This window comes from Athene noctua, chromosome 8 (assembly GCF_965140245.1).
Source record: "Athene noctua chromosome 8, bAthNoc1.hap1.1, whole genome shotgun sequence".
In the NCBI taxonomy this organism is placed as follows: Eukaryota; Metazoa; Chordata; class Aves; order Strigiformes; family Strigidae; genus Athene; species Athene noctua.
This window is the reverse complement of record NC_134044.1, coordinates 28,552,490-28,571,259: the sequence shown is the minus strand read 5'-3', so window position 1 is coordinate 28,571,259 and position 18,770 is coordinate 28,552,490. Positions and strand designations below refer to the sequence as shown.

Genomic DNA, 18,770 nt, shown 5'->3' with positions numbered 1-18,770 from the left:
CAAACATAAATTAAACTCTGCTCTCATCTGGCACTCAGAGGGCAGCGTGGCTTGTGGCTGCATCCAGCCTGCTCCCCTGGCAGGGAGGTCACACGGGTATCAGCGCCGGGGGGAGCCCACATTGCCCACCCCTTGCTCCCCCCCCCTTTACCACTCGGCTGTCGGCGTTTCCAGCACAAACCTTCACTGGTTCCCACCCTCTGAGCAGCACGAGGTCAGAGCTGGGGTTTGGGGTGTCCCAGGCAGCGTTTTGTGGGGAGCAGCACGTGCCCTGCTGCGCTCTGGGCTACGTGGGTTTTGAAGCGAAGGGTTGGAGGTGATTAGAAGCGTCCTGGAGCAACCCCTGCTTCCTCCGGGCACTGCAGAGGGCGGGCTGGTACTCCTCTGGGCGTTTGACCCCCACGGATGGGGCTGCTCTGCCCCCAGCGCCCGCCGGGCTCAGCCACCCCGGGGTCACGTCCCGCTCAGACGAGGGAGACGAGTGGCTTAGATTTGTAAATCCCCAACGGGGTGGACAAGGGTGAGACAAGTCTGAGAGTCCACGCACAGACTGTTACTGGTTTCCCACGATGTATTAACTGGATACAGGATAATTGGCAAGTGCTATAGAATGTCTTGTGTAACTTAAGGGTGGTGAGGGAAAAGGGGGAAAAGAGAGAGAATAGAAAAATAGAGATCACCAGTCTGGATTCCTGCCTTGGTCCTGTCTGAGTTCACCGGGGATTCATCCGTCTTCATTCCTTCACATCTTTTTTCTTTCGCATTTCACCCCTCTGCCCCCTCAGCTTACACCCACTTTCCTTGGGTCCATCCCCTGGGTCGACCCGCACCCAGCCATATCCCACAGCTGGGGAGGGGTGACACGCTTAGGATGATCTTGTTAATTTTCATTTGCATATTCAGGGGTGTCAACCTTAATATGCATCTCAGAGAAATAGAAGCAGAGGTTGTTCACCAGACAGAGGGCCCTGGAAACTAAACTGTCCTGTCTCCACAGGGCCCCCCCCTGCTCCAGCCCATCCTGTGCTGTCCGGGTGACTTCACCAGCTCCAGACTCCCCATTATTCACCCCATAATTCCGTTACTCACGAGTGTTTGAGCCATTCCTCCCCCCATCCCTTCTCTCTCTCAGGCTGTTTTTTTTTCTCGCAGGCCGGTTTCAGACCCTGTTTTGGGGAGTTACAAGTCATCACAACTCACACACCCCCCGTTGTCCCCCCCCTTTGCTTCTGGTCCGTGCTGGAGCGCTGGGGCCCGCGTGTCCGTGGGTGCAGGGCGTGCACAGGGGGATGCTCGGGTCTGCTTTGCAATACTTCCACCTACAGAAGGAAACCCAGAACGGCAGCGGGAGCCGCCGGCAGCGGCCCTGGGAGCCGATGGGTGCGCAGCGTCCCGGGGGGGCCCAGCTGGGGGCAACTGGGGCAAGCCAGAGTACCCATGCGGGGTGTGTGCGTCAGCCACGGGGCCTCACCAGCAAACCTGTGAAGAGGGATTCTCTGTCCTGGTACAAAACTAGTAATTTTAGCCATTTTTTTTCCTTCCACTGGAATATAAAGACATTTTTTTTTCAGGCCAGCTGTACTAATTTTAACTTTTTTTTTTTTTTTAAAATGCCCCGCTGGGCTGTGGCCAGGCAGGAGATGGGAATGGAAAGCTGTTTCCTTTACACAAGTGGTTTTTTTCCTAAGCGGGGTGTAATCCCCAGCACTGCATCAACACCCGAGCGCTGCGGGGGTGCCCCTCCGCCCCGAGAGAGGGGAGCACAGGGCAGGGGGTGGCCGTACCAGACCCCTTTCCCACCCCAAACTACTTACAAGCAACGAGCTTGTGCTTTGGAGGAGGGAGGAGAGCAACAAGGAGCACACGGAGACCAGAGAGCCATGGACTCAGCGGCTCGCAGATGGGGCTGATGTGAAATGATGGATTCCATGAATGTTTTCTGGCAGGAGCAGTGACCAGGGAAGGATTTCCCAGGAAAAGGAACTGTCATTCACAGCAGGGCACAAGGCACGCTCTGCTGCACCCGCTGCCGCTAACCTGTGCTTTTTGGGGCGGCTAAAACCCTCAGGAGTACTTCTTGGGCCAAGTTCCATCAAGAATATTCTTAGATTGTTCACTGCTTTTTTCCTTCCCACACCATCCAAGGCTTTCAGTCCACGTGCATCCTTCCAACATCTGTAGCAAAGCTGAAAGTGAAGGACAGTCCCAGCAGTTTGAATTTACTCACTTGATTGTGTTGAAAAACGAAGTCAAAAATTGTTAACAAATTCCTTTTTCTAAGGAAAAGCAATTCTGAGGGTGAGACCAACCCATCCAGAGCCCTGTGCCCGAGAACCAGTCAGCTAGAACATTTCCCACCAGCTCCTGTGGGTCTCTCAAGAGGCCTCAGGTCTCAAGGGGCAGTGGCAGCACCTTACTGCCATCCCAGTGTTCCTGACAGGGGCTGCAGCACCAGGCAACGCTGGAAGTGTCCAGATTCCCAAGAAACTGTCCCCGTCACAGCATGGGCAGGCACTGCCGGGCCCACGCTTGGTCCCAGACACTGGCAGGTGTCACCATTCCCCAGCCCCTACCTGCCAAGCTCTGAACACCCCCATTTATTTACCAGCACAGGCTCTCCTTTCCCTTCGGGTCGCAGATCAGATCGGGGGGCTCAAGGCTTCCACAGCCAATTGCTGTTAGAGTGATTTTTTTTTTTTTCGTGCCCTCGCTGAGAACATTGGGAAGATGGAAACACCAAAATATCTTTGCGCTTCATCTGCACGCTCCACCAGGGGTTTCTCTGGCATCCTGGTACTTCCCTCAGTGCTGGAACAAGCGCTGTAGATCAGGTGTGAAGAGAGGGGGCAGAGGGAAATGGGCGCTGCCCAGCCCGAGCTGGGAAAGCCACCGCAGGCCCCCCAGCAAGGGGGGTTCGGTTAGAAATAGCGCTGCTGGGGGGGATCCCAGCCTGTTTTTACTATAAAAGTGTTTCCAGTCTGGAGGGTGAATGTTTGAAGAGTGTCACATGGCAATCTCAAATGATTCTTGTGATTTAGAGCTTAACGAACACTTAAGGACACTTCACAGTCTTGGGAGAAACACGAGATCGAGTTGTAAAAACAAGCAGCACCAAACTAAGCTGTGGCTGGTGGTCACCGGGCTGAGGGTGAGGCAGCAGAGCCGGGCCCGGACGCCAAACCCGCTCCCGGTTTCAAAATCTCCCACTTCGTCCCGGTCTCACGGAGCCCGAGGGATTCCCAGGGTGGGCGAAGGAGGGGGAGCTCCCGCGTGGCCCCGGGCTGCTCCCAGCCATCACCCACCGAAGTATCGAAGCCGTGGCTCGCGCAGCAGCTTTCTCCTCGACAAATCCTGGGGGTCAGGGGGCACTGCGGGGGCTACCAGCGTTGAGGCCCATCACCCTGTGCCCAGGCAGCTCCACCTGCCCCCCCGAGGAGCGAAACCACCAACTCCCCCCATGTCCTCCTCAGCACATCTCTTCCTTTACAGCAACGAGACAGACCTGCCGCTTCTATTTCAGTAGCCAAACCCCTTTATTTCACAGCCCGTCACCACGCGAAGGCCACCAGCCCTAAAGCTGGCTCAAGACATCTTTTTTTGCCCCCTGAAGACCAAACCCCGAGGTTGCTGGCTGGCGGGAGCTGCGGCAGATGGTGGCTCTCGCCGCTCAGCGGCGGCAGATGGCCCAGCTCGCCGCGGGGGGGAACTTCTGCTCCTCGGCCCCGCCAGGCAAGCGGCGCCTGCGCCGCAACACGGAGGCTCCTGCACAGACTCTGATGCTTGAGGGAGATGGAGGCGATTGTGCCACTTCTCCAGTTTTTAAATTACTGCCCTGGACTATCTAAATACTTGTATCTAGGGGAAAAAAAAAGCTACTTTAAATTCCATAGCAACTAGGTTTTTTCTAATGGCAAACCCATGAAATAGTTACTGCAGATCAGAAATACACGCAGAGGTAACCAAGAAACAGAGAAAGATATTTATCTTTTCCCTCAAAACCCCCTATATTCGCTTTTCCTATTTCTAGAGAACCGAGGCAGGCCGGCCTGGCAGGACGCCGGGTGGCTGCTTACAAGAAAGTTATCAGTTCCAGTGAAGTTTTTACTCAGCCACAACCCTTTTCTTTCCCTTTCGAGGTCTGCAGGTTTGGCCAGAGCCCAGCCCTCAGCACTGCAGTAGCACAGGGCACTTACAAATCACAAGCAGCTTTCTGGGTGAGAAAAGGCCTTTTCTGGGCAAGAAAAGGCGTTTGTACCCAAGGGACTGGGGTGAACCTCTCAAGCTCGGGCAGACAGCACACACCTTGAGATTTATGGCTTTGTTGCTACCTGTGCAGCAACAGGAGAATTAAATCAGATTCCTCCTGGCCACTTTCATCTCCCCTTTACCCCCAATTCTGCTGGGCCAGGCTCTAGCAGTTCAACCACCAAGGAATCAGCCCAAAACAGGGGGGAGCTTCCAGCAAACCACTGTTTTGTGCGGCACAACAGCTGCTGACAGTGACTCACCAGCTCCTGCAGGAAACAGGAGAGAAATCCCCAACGTACTGGGACAGCTGGGACAGGAACAGCCAAGTCCAGGGCTGACGAAGCTCTTTCACAGCCGCCGCCTCCTCCTCCCCCCAAACTCCAGAGGTGTCCCCATGCCTTTACCCAGGTCTGAGGCAGGACAAACTTCCAAAGCTTTCCAGGCCTTTCCTCTGCAGACACACGTTGATATCCCAAATCCACATGCAACAGTCAAAGGGAGGCAATCAAGAAAATTCAGTTTAGTTTCAATATATATGACGTCCAACAGGCAGTAAAAAAAAAAAAGCTTTATATTTTATTTCTTGTAAAAATCTTTCAACACATGCAGACTAAAACCAGTGTAAGAAAGTATCCACCATTGTTTAAACAAATAACTATACTTAAATATAAGTGTCTGCAATTGACTTGTATAAAAATAAGGTACATTTTGCCTTTTTACAGAAATCCATTCTCCAGTTCTCATATCCATAAACAATACACAACTCTAATACATACAATTTCACCTGATCACTGCTTTCCGCCCATGTGATACTGCTAAGGTATTATGTGCAAAAGTTGGTAACAGTTTCTTCCCCCAAAAGAAAAAAAAAAAAAAAGTCCTCTACACCTTTTAGAAAAATTAGATATTGGGTTTAAATTAATCCAAATCCTAAACCGGTTTCTTTGTTCTCCAATCAAGAGTCCACTGACTGGGTTATGTACAGGCTGAAGTGGAGCGGGGAGCGGGGGCAGGCTCAGCGTCGGTGCCTGCCGTGCCCCGAGCGGCCGCTGCCGTGGTGTTTGCCTTTGTGGGATCTCTCGAAGGAGCGGGACCGCTCCCTCCTGTCCCTGTGGTGCCCCCGCTCGTGCCTGTGCTTCTTGGCGGCGTCAGAGTGCTCCCTGGATTTGCTCTGCGAACGCGAACGGGATTTTTTCCGTTTGTGGCCGTGTCTGTTGGCGCCCTTCAGCTCCTCCCGGCTGTGCTTGGCCTTGAGGTGGGGCGAGCCGTGGTTGTGGTGCCGGCGGGGGCTGCCGCTGTGGCTGCGGGACCGGCTCCTCGAGCGGGAGCTGTACGTCCCAGACAGGCTCCGCCTGTTGTTGTAGCTTACAGAGAAATGGTAAATTAACACCCATCTTCCACACAGAATTAAAAAAATAAAGCAATTCCTAGGAACTTGCAAGTTACTGCAAGGAATCAAGAGACTGTTTTTGCCTGATGCATGAGAGTGAGCGCCCCAGAACACACCTCTGAGATCAGCTCCTCTGGAAACAAGCAGCCCAACCCACAACCCAGTGCCGTTCAGAATGGTTCCTGCTGCAATATCCCACAAGGTCAGTTTTGACAAAAAAAAAAAAAAAGCATCAACCTGCCCCAAAAGCCCTGCCCCCTTCCTCACCCCCAACAAAAATCCACCACTTACTGCCGCCGGGGAGTGTGAGATCGAGACCGCGACTTTGTCCGTGACCTCGATCGACTCGCACTTCTGCTGCTCCTACTTCTCTTGCTTTCTTTTCTCATGCTTTGTGGGGGAGAAAAAAAAAAAAAATTAGGGTTATATTTCCAAGGTACTGGCTACTTCCACAAAGTAGCGCAGTAGTAGTTCACTACTTCAGCTGAAGAAACTGTTTTTACAGAAGTCTTCTCTTACCAGGAAGAGGTTTTTACCCACCCATTGTAAGGGCTCTTTGAAGCTTGCTGCCTCTCTTCTGGCTCTTTTTTAATGGTTTTGGTATTCAGAGACACTGGACTCTTCTCTTCAGTTTTTACTTCTCTGGGGGAAGCTAGGAATTAAATTCAAATTCAAAATTAGGTATTTTATTCCTAGAACTTTGTAATAAACACACTGAACCCTTCACACACCTCTCTCAGCATTTGCCCAAAATGTAGGTATGAACTCAACAGCTACTATTTCCTGCCACCTTTCCCTTTAGGGTTCACTCCGGGGAGACACACTGTAGTTTAAAGGCAAATGCCATCATGGGGGGACAATGCCGTGCCCCTCAAGCCATGCAGCCAGGCTCCTCTGAGCTCTCATTTTACAAAATAAAAGGTGCCCTTCTGGCCCCCAAATGCATGGACTGTTACCGTGACAGTCCATTTTCAATACTGTAAGAATTAAGACTGAACAGCAAAATTATAGATTTCGTTTTTATATCAGTGGTACAAGTGTAACGAAAAATTATTTAATTTAGAAGTCAACCTGTCAGCTGATTCAGCCTGGCGATGGATTCCCCTTCCAGCTGCCCTGCTGAGAGGAAGGAGCTGCATTAGGCCCTCACCTTCCTCGCTCCGCAGGGTTCAGAGGTTTTGTGTAAAACTACAGACAGGCAGAATTCTCACAGAAGCTTTCCCTGTTTGTCAGCTTTTAAGAATTCTTCCAAAATCTCACCAGAGGCCCTGCTTTCACTCAAACTCTTCTATCTGAGGCTCCCACTTCACTGAAGAAAGAAAAAACTGTCATTGCTTAGTGAGAAATTTACACTCAAAGGCCTCTGGGAACTCAGCTGTAGTGTTCCTAACGAGAAGTAACTGCTCCAAATATTGCTTTTGCAGAGTACGTTCTTAAGTTGCTGAGGAGGTCATGTAAAACAAGGGCCTGTGCTACCTTCTTGACCCACCATCCCTGGAGCAACGCTCACGACAGCCTTTACATTTTGTTGGTAGTTCACAGATCAATAGCAGCATTAAGAGGTAAAAGCACGGAGACAAAACTGTTCTTTGTATCGTTAGAATTCAGACAGATTTCTTGGCGGGTTCGAGATGCACATTACAATTTAGTCACCAACGCCAAGACAGCACTGCGACCTTCCTGTCTCCATTTCCTGGCCACAAGCTGTCTTCCTTCACAGCACTTCAACAGTGGACAAGTGCATTTGAACAAAAAAAAAAAAAATAATAAAAAAAAAGCAGAGAAAGCAACTGTCAGTGACAGCTGCTACAAAAGGAACCATGAAGACTGCTGGGACATCCCCCAACAGATTAAACCCAGAGTCTCTCCACAACCCAGTAATGCACAGCAAACTCCCAGGTCTACACATTTTCATAACATAATTACCTTATTATTATATATTAATATTACTAAAATACTCTTCCATCTGTGGGAGTATAGAGTAAACTACCTCCTTTCCCTCTAATCTGCTATTTCAAGGTATTGAAACTGGTTTTAAAATTTGTGGGTTTTTTTAAAAAAAATTATCTTGCTTCTTAGTTCTGTGAAAAAGCCTAAATTGTCTTAACAGTTCGAAAAGAAAACTTACTCTTTTTTTTTTTTTAACGCCCTGGGACACAGATTTAGAAGACTTACCAAATAGTATTATGCAACTTTCTGTTCAGAAAACAAAAGACTTACATGGTTTGGATGCAGGAGAAAAGCCACCCAGTGTTGAGAGTGCTGGAGTTCCATCTGGATTTAAACCTTTTGCCTTCAGTTTAGCTTCCTGTAGTGCCATTTTCCTCTTTTCTACTTCTTTATCCAGGAATTCGTAATTGGGCTGTTAAAATAACAATGCGGTAAGAAGTCAAACTAACGCAATTTGTATTTTCATCTCATTTCTGAAAAATACTCAATTATCTTTTAATCCTCTGTCCTGTAACATAACTAAGTTCCATAAGTGGTTCCCACACTCCCCTCAGAGGAGCAGCCACACAAGCAGAGCCTCTCCAGTTTGCAGATTTGTATGCAGGGGTTCCCAAACACACTTAAAGACAACACTGAGATAGCTCAAGCCGTGCTGAGCATTGACCAGGAAGAACAAACATCTCCAAGTTACCTTCTTCCTGGTATAGAGCTTCAGAGTCGTTAAGCAGATCTCCTGAATCTCCTCTTCCGTGGTGCCAAAGAGCAAGAACCAGTGAGGACGGGTAGGTAGTGGAATCTGAAAATAAAACCACCAAAAGCTTAATGAGAGAGATTACACACCAGGTGTTTGTTTTAAATATTTTTGTTAAGTTTTCTTGAAACTGGATTACTAGCAGTAAAAGGCAACGCTAACCGAAGATGGGTGAGTACTCACCTGCAGAGCTCTAGCAGCGAGATAAATGCAAGCACAGGCTATAGTCTCTGGCTGAAAGCGAACAAACACGTTTGTTCGAAGGCTGTCATTCATGTAATTCCTAAAAAAAAAAAAGAATTTAGGAAGGTTGGGTCTTCCGTTTACATCTTTTTGTTTAGAGGATAACAACACTGGAGACTCAATTGACTTTATTATTTTTTCTGTTATTAAACACTTGTTTTCTTTCGAATTATCGTATTTGATGTTTACATTTGTTACTTCTGTAACAAAGTTTGCACCGTTGCCATCGTTTTGAAACCCCAATGCAAGTAATAGTACGTAGCGGCTACCTCCCAGGTAGGCACGTTAAGTTTATCCTGTGAAGTGTCCATTGAGTTAATCTAACAAGCACTTTTCATCTGTCCAGCTGTTTGCTTTAAACACCAACGTTCTCGCAGTTAAAAATCAATACGCTTAAAACTCAAATGCAAGCATGAAAGCACGGTATATTTTTAACCTACCATTTTCCAGAGGCTAGACGCAACCTCTACCGTTCATAAAACATTGCATTTAAATCCTACGTGTGCCTTGAGTCACATTAACTTCATCCAGAGAGAAAAGCATCCCATTTGCTCACAGAGCGTTGGAAAAAGACCTGCAAGTTAGTAATGGGTCTCCCACTCCACTAAGCTACTGTTCTTCCACCAGAGTGGCACTGCCAAGCAACACATGCCAAGAGAGACATTTAATCAGCAGAGACCTCCATCGATTTCTAAGTTACTGAGCTACAGCGAGGAAAGAAATGAACAGCAGTCAAGTAAGTATGGACTCTACAGAAAACCATGCCCAATATGGCTTCTAAGTGAACATGCTGCATGCACGGTAATTGTCTTTTTTTTAAGTTCAGCCAAATGCTAAATCAACTAAAGAAATGTTGGCAGAAAGTCTACCCCAAGTCTCCTTTAAATACACTACAGTATACAGTAGCTAGGCAACAAACACATTTAGAAACATTTTAACAGTTACTTCTAAAAGCAAATATACAAATCCTTTTTGACACCCAGACAGAACTAGAAGATGCTGCCCGATGGATATGGACCACTTCAGTGAATCTCGGATGAGAGCTTGCACTGGGTTGGCTGGAGAGAAGGGCAGCCAAACAGGCCATCCCCAGGTCATGGGCTGAGGTGCAGAGGGCAGAGCTCTATGACTTACCATCATGGACTACCCTTTAATTAAAGAGTAGAAAAAAGAACAAAGTTAAATTGAGTTCTCCATTACTACACTGGAATCAAGCCATGAAAATAGTAAGCAGAAACAAGCACTAAAGTATTTTAGAAGTATATGTTTGTGTAATAACTTACATCTCATTGCTTTGCATATGGATCATCAGGCTTGTTATTTCTGCTACTATTTTCCTGGCTAGGAAAAGAATGGAAAATAACAACTTACCAGGCTGTCTGTACCAGGGTTTGATTACGTTCACATTCTAAGACTTGTAAATACATAACAATGATCTGAGGAAGGAGAAAAAAAAAAAAAAGGAGACTCAGTTCTAACATAAAGCAAAGTAAGGAAGTAACTATGTACAGCAGCCACACAGTTCCAAAACAATACGCTCTCCTCCTTTTCTAAGCACACACTGCAAGCTCACGTCAGTCACATCCAGACAATTCTTTATTTTACTACTTTTCTATGATTTTCAAAACCAGTCACCTTTAACAATTCCCAAGGAAGCAGTTTCTACTGAAGTCAATGTGACTATTTGCCCAAGCACTCTGGCAAAAGCATTCACGATAACTACTCAGGAATAAAGCAATCAGGTCATTTAACACCTGCGTGTCTCGTTCCACAGCTCACAGTGACGATATCAAGGTAGATTAATATTTACAGCTACATTATTTTTGATAACTCACCTTATGTGGATGCTTGACATGAACACAAAATCCCAACTCCTTCAGTACCCTTCTTTCTGCTTTGATTACTTGATTTTTGGTGTTTATGTAGTTCTGATCAAGTATCAGGGGGCTTGGAGTCCTATAGTTTGCAAGAAATAAAATCAAAACTGTTTTGCATATCCAAAAATAGCTGCATCTCTGTTTTCCCTTCCAACCAACTAATGGCAACAGAAACCGGTTTTCAACTCCTGCAAGCAAGTTTAAGCATTAATCTTGTGCTGTCCAAGTTTAGATAAACTAGTTTAGTTTCTGCTTTCGACCAGCTACAGATTAGATGGCTAAGGAGAAAAAAAAAAAGAATCACCCTTTTGCTACTGTGTATGCAAACTACGCTGGCCCAGCTGCTGGAATGCAAGTCAACTTCAGAGTTTCAAAGAAACTTTACATCTCAGGACAGAGGTGGGAGAAGGAGTGCGATACAACTACCTTTGCTAAGTAGCACTTCAAAGCAGAAGTAAGCTAGAACAGGGTTTTTTATAGGTATTAAAGAAGCAAGCTTGTGCTTCATGAACTGCAGTGTCCTATGCACTGGAAGACAAGATTTTTCAGATCCTCAGAGAACAAAAGACAGCCCTGCTATTGTGATATATCAGAAGTCCACTAAAGCAAAGAACTTCACCTCCGAAATGATGACAAGATCTGCCGATGATTCTGAACGCTGCACTCACTAATCAGTGGGTATTATGTCACTTCTATTTGCAAACCAAGAGCTCATTTCACAAAGTCCCAAGCCTAGCTCTAAGTCCTAATTCCTTCCAAATCCAACACCTGAACTCCAAAGCGTTTTATCTAAAATAACTTGCCATATGCTTTATGCACAAGCGTCATGCTCCATTTTGTATTATTTTCTTTTTCCGTGCTTAGACTTGACCTTTCAACATTCCACTGTTTATATTTTAATCCACTTCCTCCTAAAGACAGACCAGCTTTTTCCCTGTTTGTAATATGCTCGACATAATCCACGCTTTCCAACACAGAAGGAAGTTTTTGCAACTGGTTACACTCCAATAAGTCACACTGTGTTCGCATGATAAACCTAGTAGCCCCAAGCACTAGTGACAAATTTATTTTACGTTACATTCAGAAGAAGAAAAAGTAATGCAAAGTGGATTCAAAATACAGCTTCTGTTTTAGCAGATTAAGTATTTCACTGCTAACTTGTCTTTTTTGGTTCTGTGAATGTTCCACAAGTGGATCACAGTTCTCCTTCCCTGATAGGTCACAGAGTAGAAAAAACACTCAAAAAACCTAGGTTCCCCCCAGAAAGAATGGGGCCATTTAAGTACAAGGCCGGTTTAAGAGCTTCCTAACTCCAGTAATCCACAATTTATGCCAAGACTCCTGCAGTCACCGGAAGGATGGTTACTACGGTTGGCCAGAGGCTACAAGCAACTCGCTTCCCAAATAAAAGCATGTTGTACCATGCACCTGAGCTCCCCCTGCTCCTCCCAAGGGGCTGAGAAGCAGCTCCCTGGAGGTCTGGCATGAGCTACTCCACCTCCTTGGTGCCAGGACAGACCTACGTACAAGCCCTACTACAGCTGTCTCTTAAAAAACCACAATGCTTTCCGTGTTACTCAGCAGTAACTTCTCCATTTAAGTGTTACTCTTGTCACAGAAAGCTTATAGTTTGTGATTTCAGCTACTCTAAATATAACCAGTCAGAAAGTCAGAATATGTTGGGGTTTTTTTCTTCCCATAAAACTGGAAAATAAAAACTTAAAGAGCTTCTTTAAGGCTACTACTTCAGTAGAAAGGCTACAATTTTATCTGAACACTCCAGCACCGCAAAGGCTGCCTGAACACAATGCTTTGGAGTGGGAAACTGGAAGAATCAAGCTGAAATCCTCCAAATCAGTGAAACTGACTCACTCCCAATTAATTTCAACTAACTATACTGGGGTTTATAATAACATTTCCCCCAATACTGCTTTACACAATTTTATCTAGAGATCACTGGCATTAACAGGATCTGCAAGGCATCATTCAGAGCAAGCTTAGGTGTCCAGGCTCAGCTTATCTTGTTAGCAGAACACTTCAGAGGTGACAAATCTTGGATGAAATGGGGCAGCTATGACTTCCAGTCTAAAAAAACACAATCAACAGCATGACTGCATGGGATCATCCAACAACCTGCCGCAGGATGACCATCTTCTGCATGTCTCTGAACTCTCTGAAAGCTATGTAAGAAAGTCAGTATTATGAAAACACAATAAGGTAGCTCAAAGTGCAACAGGAAAGACTGAGCCTTGTTGGATTTTAAGTTTTCACTGTCCTTCTACAGGGGCCATAGGATCAGCACAAACAGTTCACACTTTGGTTGTACAATGTTCAACATCAAAGCGATAGGAAACTCAAAATTAAGGCACTCGAGAGCGTGCTTTACTCTGTTGTCCCACGTTACTCTGGTCAATTATGACACACAAGTTCTAGAAATCTACAGATCAAAGGAAGCCATGAAAAATATCAGTTTATCCAGACAGTGTTTCCAGAAACAGAAGGATAAATGCGGCCTTTTATCCACTTATGCAAAATAAAAATCCACAGCAGACTTTACTACGCCTTATTACTGGCAAAAGGCAGGTTCCCCACTGGATTAAAATTTACCTGTTTGGTACTTTTGCCATAAACTCTCAAGTGTTGGTATGCATAATTATTTAGAAGTTGGAAACTTCAGACATTTCTCTCTGGAAAACTTCTTAGCTTTCCTACTAAGAACTCTGCTACTGCATTTGCTGCATTTAGTTCTCAGTCCAAGAAATAATTGTTTTAGATCACAAATGCCAAACCAGAGAAAAATAATTTATAAGCTCATATATAAAAAAAATAAGCTTCAAGCCCTATATAGCCAAGTAGAATTACAAATTCTTACTTTGAATCTGTTCTTACAAATCAGCACTAGAGCTCCAGGCAAGACTTAAAGAACAGAGAGCACAGTGCCCATTCTGGTAAAACAATCCAACACCGAGTTGTAAAACTTCTTTGGGATTTAGGTTGCACAGCCACATTGTAATGTGTTTGTAACGATAAATAAATTGCAGATATCCTTTTTTTAAAGTCCCTCTGACAAATGAAACCTAAGTTCTTGACACAGCTACAGCTTCATTTGATGAAATATTAAAATCTCATGTCTTTGGAATGTCTAATACTTTGGAGGAAAAGCGCTCTGCGTGTAGTTTTGGTCGTAATGCAAAAGTACTTCTGACAAGTAGAGCGTAACATCAGCCTCTCGTTTCAGATCTCTCGTGCCAGTGTGAGTTCTCTATTTGTCTCCAACATTGTCAATACAAGCACTGTGGATTTATAGAACGGTCTGAAGAACACTAAGTAGTGTGTGTGGTTAATACAGGCCACTTCCAACACAACTGCAGGGGCCCGCTGCTGCAGCAAAGCGAGGGACAGCTGACTGCGCAGCGCAAACCGACGTTGCCGAGATTACACCAGGACAGGAGTCACATTTGGGTCCAGGCTCATAAGGACTTTTTGCAGCTTTCAAGCACATTTAAGATAAATAAAATCAACTTCAAACTACATTCTACATGTTAAACAATAGTTGCACTTTGCTCAGAACACAGATGTTTCGGCACACAGTTTCTTAAAAAGCAGTATTTTCATAATACGAGCTTTTCTCCATGCACACAAACATTTTTACATGCAGTACCACATGACATATGCTCGTGAAAGATCCAAAAGAAAATACGCTTGTCCAAAACACTTTTTAAGCTTTTTCTTACTTCTCAGTATTAGAAATACCACCTAGCAGTTGACTACAGGTCTTACAAAAAGAAAATTCCAATGCAATTCCCAATTCTGCAAACAGGTACATAGAAGGGACTGCTTACATAGTAATTTATATAAACAGCTTTACAAATTCAAGACTTCCGTATCCTTGTAAAGGCATGTTGTACTATGAATTCAAACTGCAAATATACAGAGCCAGAAAGTGGAACTAAGAACCCAAAACTCTTTAAGAAAGCAAGCAAGCCTACTCAAGCTACTCAAACTTCATGTGCAGGTTAAGAGCTTCAGTTAACAGAAATGCTAGGCTAGAGGTGAAAAGAAAAGTACAGCAGCCTAACTGATTGCTTCAGTTCTGGGTTGTGTGTGAGAAACTAACTACAACCTAAGTGTTAGCTTCAGGTAAAAAAGGAAAAAAAAAGATTAAGCTAGTATTCTAAAAACCTGGACAGCAAAGAAAAAAGCTTATAACAAGATACAGGAGTTCTTCCAAATGGTTCACCAGCGGCCAACCTGTTAGTCCCCCGATTCCAGTGACCTATTCTCAGAGCACTGGCTTCTCCTTGGGGATTTTCGATACTTCACTCACTGTTGCCATGACGACAGCTTCATCTTTATGTACCACTCCACATCACCCAGGCTTTGGTAAATGTAGCTGGTCGCTGTATAGTCGGTTGCAAGGGAAAAAAGAGTTGAAGTTAATAACGTGTACAGATTATTTAATTGTAATCTTGTAAAAAGTACAGAAAAATGTTTACATCCTGCTTGTTTAAAAAAAAAAAAAAGCAAGTCTGAATGTCAGACTTCAGCATTTTTTAAAGATTAATTTCATGCAGATTCACTCAGAATCTCAGAGCAACAATACCCATTTCTCCAGAAAATAATGGGTAGAAGTGCACGATTTCTCTCGACATGATGCATTTTAGACACCATGTAACATGCACAAAGTGACATTCTGATTTGGAACAGGCTAGCTGGAAAGATTTAAGTTCACAGGTTAAGTTCAGTTTCTCTGATCCTTCGCACAGCATAAAGAAACAACTAATTTATATTCTCGTTGCAAAGAAAAGCATTGCATATGATTAATTAACCTTCACTGCCTGGATCAAGGCCAAAACATTACGAATCACTGAAACAGCTTCAATAAATCCAATAACCAGACTCCCTTATCAAAACTGTGGTAAGAAACAATACCACCAAATTCACATTCGGCATAACTTCACAAAACTGTCTCAGGCCATCTGGGATAACAACTTAAGAAGAACAAAGCTAAGTTCCAAAGTGTAACACCAAATCGTTCTTCTTTTATCTAAAGCTACCTAGGAAAACACGAGCACAGGGCAGTAAAAGCAGAAGCTTCAGATTCATCAGAAGCATAAAAGACACCAAGAAACAGCCAGTTTCCCTAAGGGGTTTCTACTCTTACTGCTCAGAGAGGGTTATACAACACTAAAGTTTAAATTCCTGTTGTAACCTGGTGATACAGAGAAATCAAAGTGTGAATTTAAGAATCTAGCTGAAAACAAAATCCTTCTGTAACTATGGATCACCTTACACTTTAAGCAGTCAGCCACTACAAGTAAAGCTAGTTCATCACAGCTGATGTCTCCAGTCTCACAGACTGTAATGCTGCTGCATGACAGATTCAAAGAAATTTTGCGTTTAACAGCAACTGAGAAAACTTCTTCCCTTCAAACATTCCTCGTTCCTTCCGATACATCGAATTACTTTGCTTTACACAAAAACATACATCGCTTTACACACAAAAAAAGCAGTATTAGGCACTCACAACTGAGAGCAGCTCTACAACTCAGCGGACAACGATCCAGATCTGCACACAGATCAGGTAAGCTTACGCTCCAGCTTCACCAACACAAGCACACGGTACCGTGAAAAACACAAGTCTCACTTTTTCCAATTAAAGATGCCTTCAGCTTCCAAGACTCAATTACACATTCCTTGTTGAAGCAGTGTCATTAAAGCTGCAAACGCTGTAGGCCAAACCGTACTTTTTTTCAGATACTTTCTAAAAGGTAATACTATCATCACTGGGAGAAGTTCAGCTTCCATCTTTTGTTAACTGATACTTTACCGGCACCACAACCACATTTGGGCAGCTACATACTAACGAGAAGAAAGCGTTAAGACTGCCAAACACGGTTAAAAGACTGGAGAAAATACAGCAACCCGCTAATTGGCTACTCGTGCCTAAAACTACCTTTCAAGAACTACAAAACATCAAAAAACTATCAGCAATAGACCTAAAACTACAACCGTGGACCTAAAACTAGAACCAATACTCATGACTCGTAGCTATTTAAGTAACGAAAACGGGTCTACCCAGTAAACAAAAGTACCAGTAGAAGAAGTCAGCATTGAACTGTACTGCCTACACAGCAGCCAATGAGCACTCCCTTCTCAATTTTAGGTCGTTGAACTTAGCCTGGAAAAATACTGTGAATTGAAAACTGCAGTGCACATTAGTGACAACAGATGCTTATGTTCGTAACGAAGCTACTCTTACCTTTTTGCTCTTAACTGACGCAAATGATGAAACACGTTGATCACGTCCCTTATACGACGAGGCGCCTCTTCAATTTTGGATGCGAGATTGATGCAGGCCATAGCAACAATCTGAAAGGAAGCCCCGATTCCATGAGAAAACGTAAACTAGAATTACACAATTTATTAAAAAAACCCGATAAAAAAAAAAAACAAAAAAACCCCCAGAAAACAAAACCCCGTTGTCTAAAAACTCGAAGAGCACCGACTGTTTGGCATGTGGCTGGCCAAATTCACCAGTCGCCGCAACAGCGGCTACAGCCGCCTCCTCCCAGTCAACGTCCTCCCCCCGGCCGGCCCGCGCCGCGCTCACCTCGAAGCTGTGCTTGACGAAGGACTTCGAATAGAAGAACCGATGAAACAGCACCTGCCCCGTCGCCATCGCCACCTAGGAACGCAAAGAGGGGACAAGGAGGAGGAAAGAAGGAGCGGGAGTCACTCACCGGGCCCAACCGCCGCCGCCATTTTGTGTCAGGCACCAGCTGGCGCCGCCGCCGCCTCCCCCCCCCCCCCCCGCCTCACACGCCCTTCCCGCCGCGCCACAATGGCGGCGCCCGCCCTTCCCTCCCTCCCTCCCTCCCGGTGAGGCGCCGGGGCTCGCACCCACCTGCGGCAAGCGGAGGAGAATACCGGCCGCCTGGATGAGCTCGCAGCCCAGGATGCGCAAGTCGGTCTCGCACTGCAGGTCCAGGCCGTCCTGCATGGAGGGAGTGGGCGAGAGGCGCTCCTCGGGGATCAGCGAGTGGTCGATGGTCAACGACACCTCCGAGTACAGCCGGTCACCGATAAGGATGCCCGGAGCGGCGGGAGCCGGCGGGGCGGCAACGGTAACGGCGGCGGCGGTGGCGGCGGGGGGAGCCGCGGCGGCGGAGGCCATGATGGCGGAGCGCGTCCGCACCCGCAGCCGGCCACGCACAGACTAGCGCGGCCCGGCGCTGTGACGCAGCACACAGCGGCGCCTGCGCGCGGCACGCCGGGAAAAAAAAGTCCGCCGGCGCCGCCCCCCGCCCGCGGCACCGGGAGGCCCCGGGAGGCCCCGGTCGGTGCTGGCGGCCCCGGCCCGGGAGCGCCACACGGCCCTTCTCCGTTAACCCGCGAAGCGTCGCCATCGCTGGGGGCCTCGGCGGGACGCTGCCCCGTTGTCCCCGGGTGGGGACCCTCCCCCGGGAGCCGCCTCCGGTGAACCGTCCCCAGTCCCGCAGATGCCGCTTTGGGAGGGGAGGAGGGAAATGAGGACACGCGTGGGCCCGCGTTCCTCCGGTGGGGAAGAAACGGCGCCGCCGCACCGCCCCGGTTCTGCCTGTGCTGCGGCCGGAGGGGGCAGCCGACGTTATTCGTGTTTTTTGGTGTTTTGGGTTTTTTTTTTAACAGAATTTTCCACTGCATAAGGGTTTAAACAGTGGCAAAGAACTGCACTGTACGCTTCACAAGAAAAGGAAACTGCTTAAACTACTTGAAACTGTGATTTAAAGACTGTGTAGGTTAACTGGTGCGTGCCATGGGTGCAAGCTCAGCCAGGAGCTGCCGTAGGGCTTTTGGCCTTTTTTTTGAGGAAAAAAAAAAAAATCCATAAAATTGAGTAAGAAAACAAACAGGATGGCTGTGGTGCAATAGTGACAGAAGGTGGGGTTGAGTAGTTCCAGACCGGAAGCATAACACAGCAGAAAGTTAACCTTCCGCTTCATTTATTAAGAAATTTTTTTAAAAAAATAATTAAAGCAGCTACTGCCGTTTAAGTCACTGTTCCTAAATTCATGCTGAGTGTTGCGGAACAGCCCTGCACTGAGCAGCCACCCACCACCCTCCCCATCTGCCCCCCACGTTTGTCCCGTGTCACACGAGGGTATTCGCATCCCACCGAACAAGGTAAAACCTTGCGGAGCCAATTCTGGAGGCTTTTCCCTCATTTAGCTGCTGCGTGACCCCTCGTGACACGCAGTCAGGGGCTACTTGGGCCATGACCTACACTGACTGACTGTGGAGTTTTACTTGCTAGAAAATTGTTCTTTTT

The 18,770-nt window shown here is 46.4% G+C and overlaps 1 protein-coding gene across 3 annotated transcripts; it reads right to left on the bottom strand.

The window, feature by feature from the left end:
* Nucleotides 1-4,796: 4,796 nt before the first annotated feature.
* Nucleotides 4,797-18,464, bottom strand: CCNL1 (cyclin L1). 3 transcript variants are annotated; one of them, XM_074911676.1, is made up of 11 exons: nt 17,367-18,449; nt 17,073-17,147; nt 16,722-16,831; nt 10,418-10,538; nt 9,954-10,018; nt 8,523-8,622; nt 8,280-8,384; nt 7,859-8,000; nt 6,179-6,290; nt 5,936-6,022; nt 4,797-5,612 (listed from the first exon to the last, which is right to left on the bottom strand). In XM_074911676.1, exons 1-11 carry the CDS (start codon nt 17,634-17,636, stop codon nt 5,264-5,266), a joined length of 1,536 nt encoding a protein of 511 aa, XP_074767777.1. In that variant the 5' UTR covers nt 17,637-18,449; the 3' UTR covers nt 4,797-5,263. The 3 variants fall into 3 exon arrangements, with proteins under 3 accessions (XP_074767777.1, XP_074767776.1, XP_074767778.1); XM_074911675.1 differs by having other exon boundaries at nt 5,930-6,028; nt 17,367-18,435; XM_074911677.1 differs by lacking the exons at nt 4,797-5,612; nt 5,936-6,022; nt 6,179-6,290; ... (1 more) ...; nt 8,280-8,384; nt 8,523-8,622 and adding an exon at nt 8,727-9,730 and having other exon boundaries at nt 17,367-18,464.
* Nucleotides 18,465-18,770: the final 306 nt, after the last annotated feature.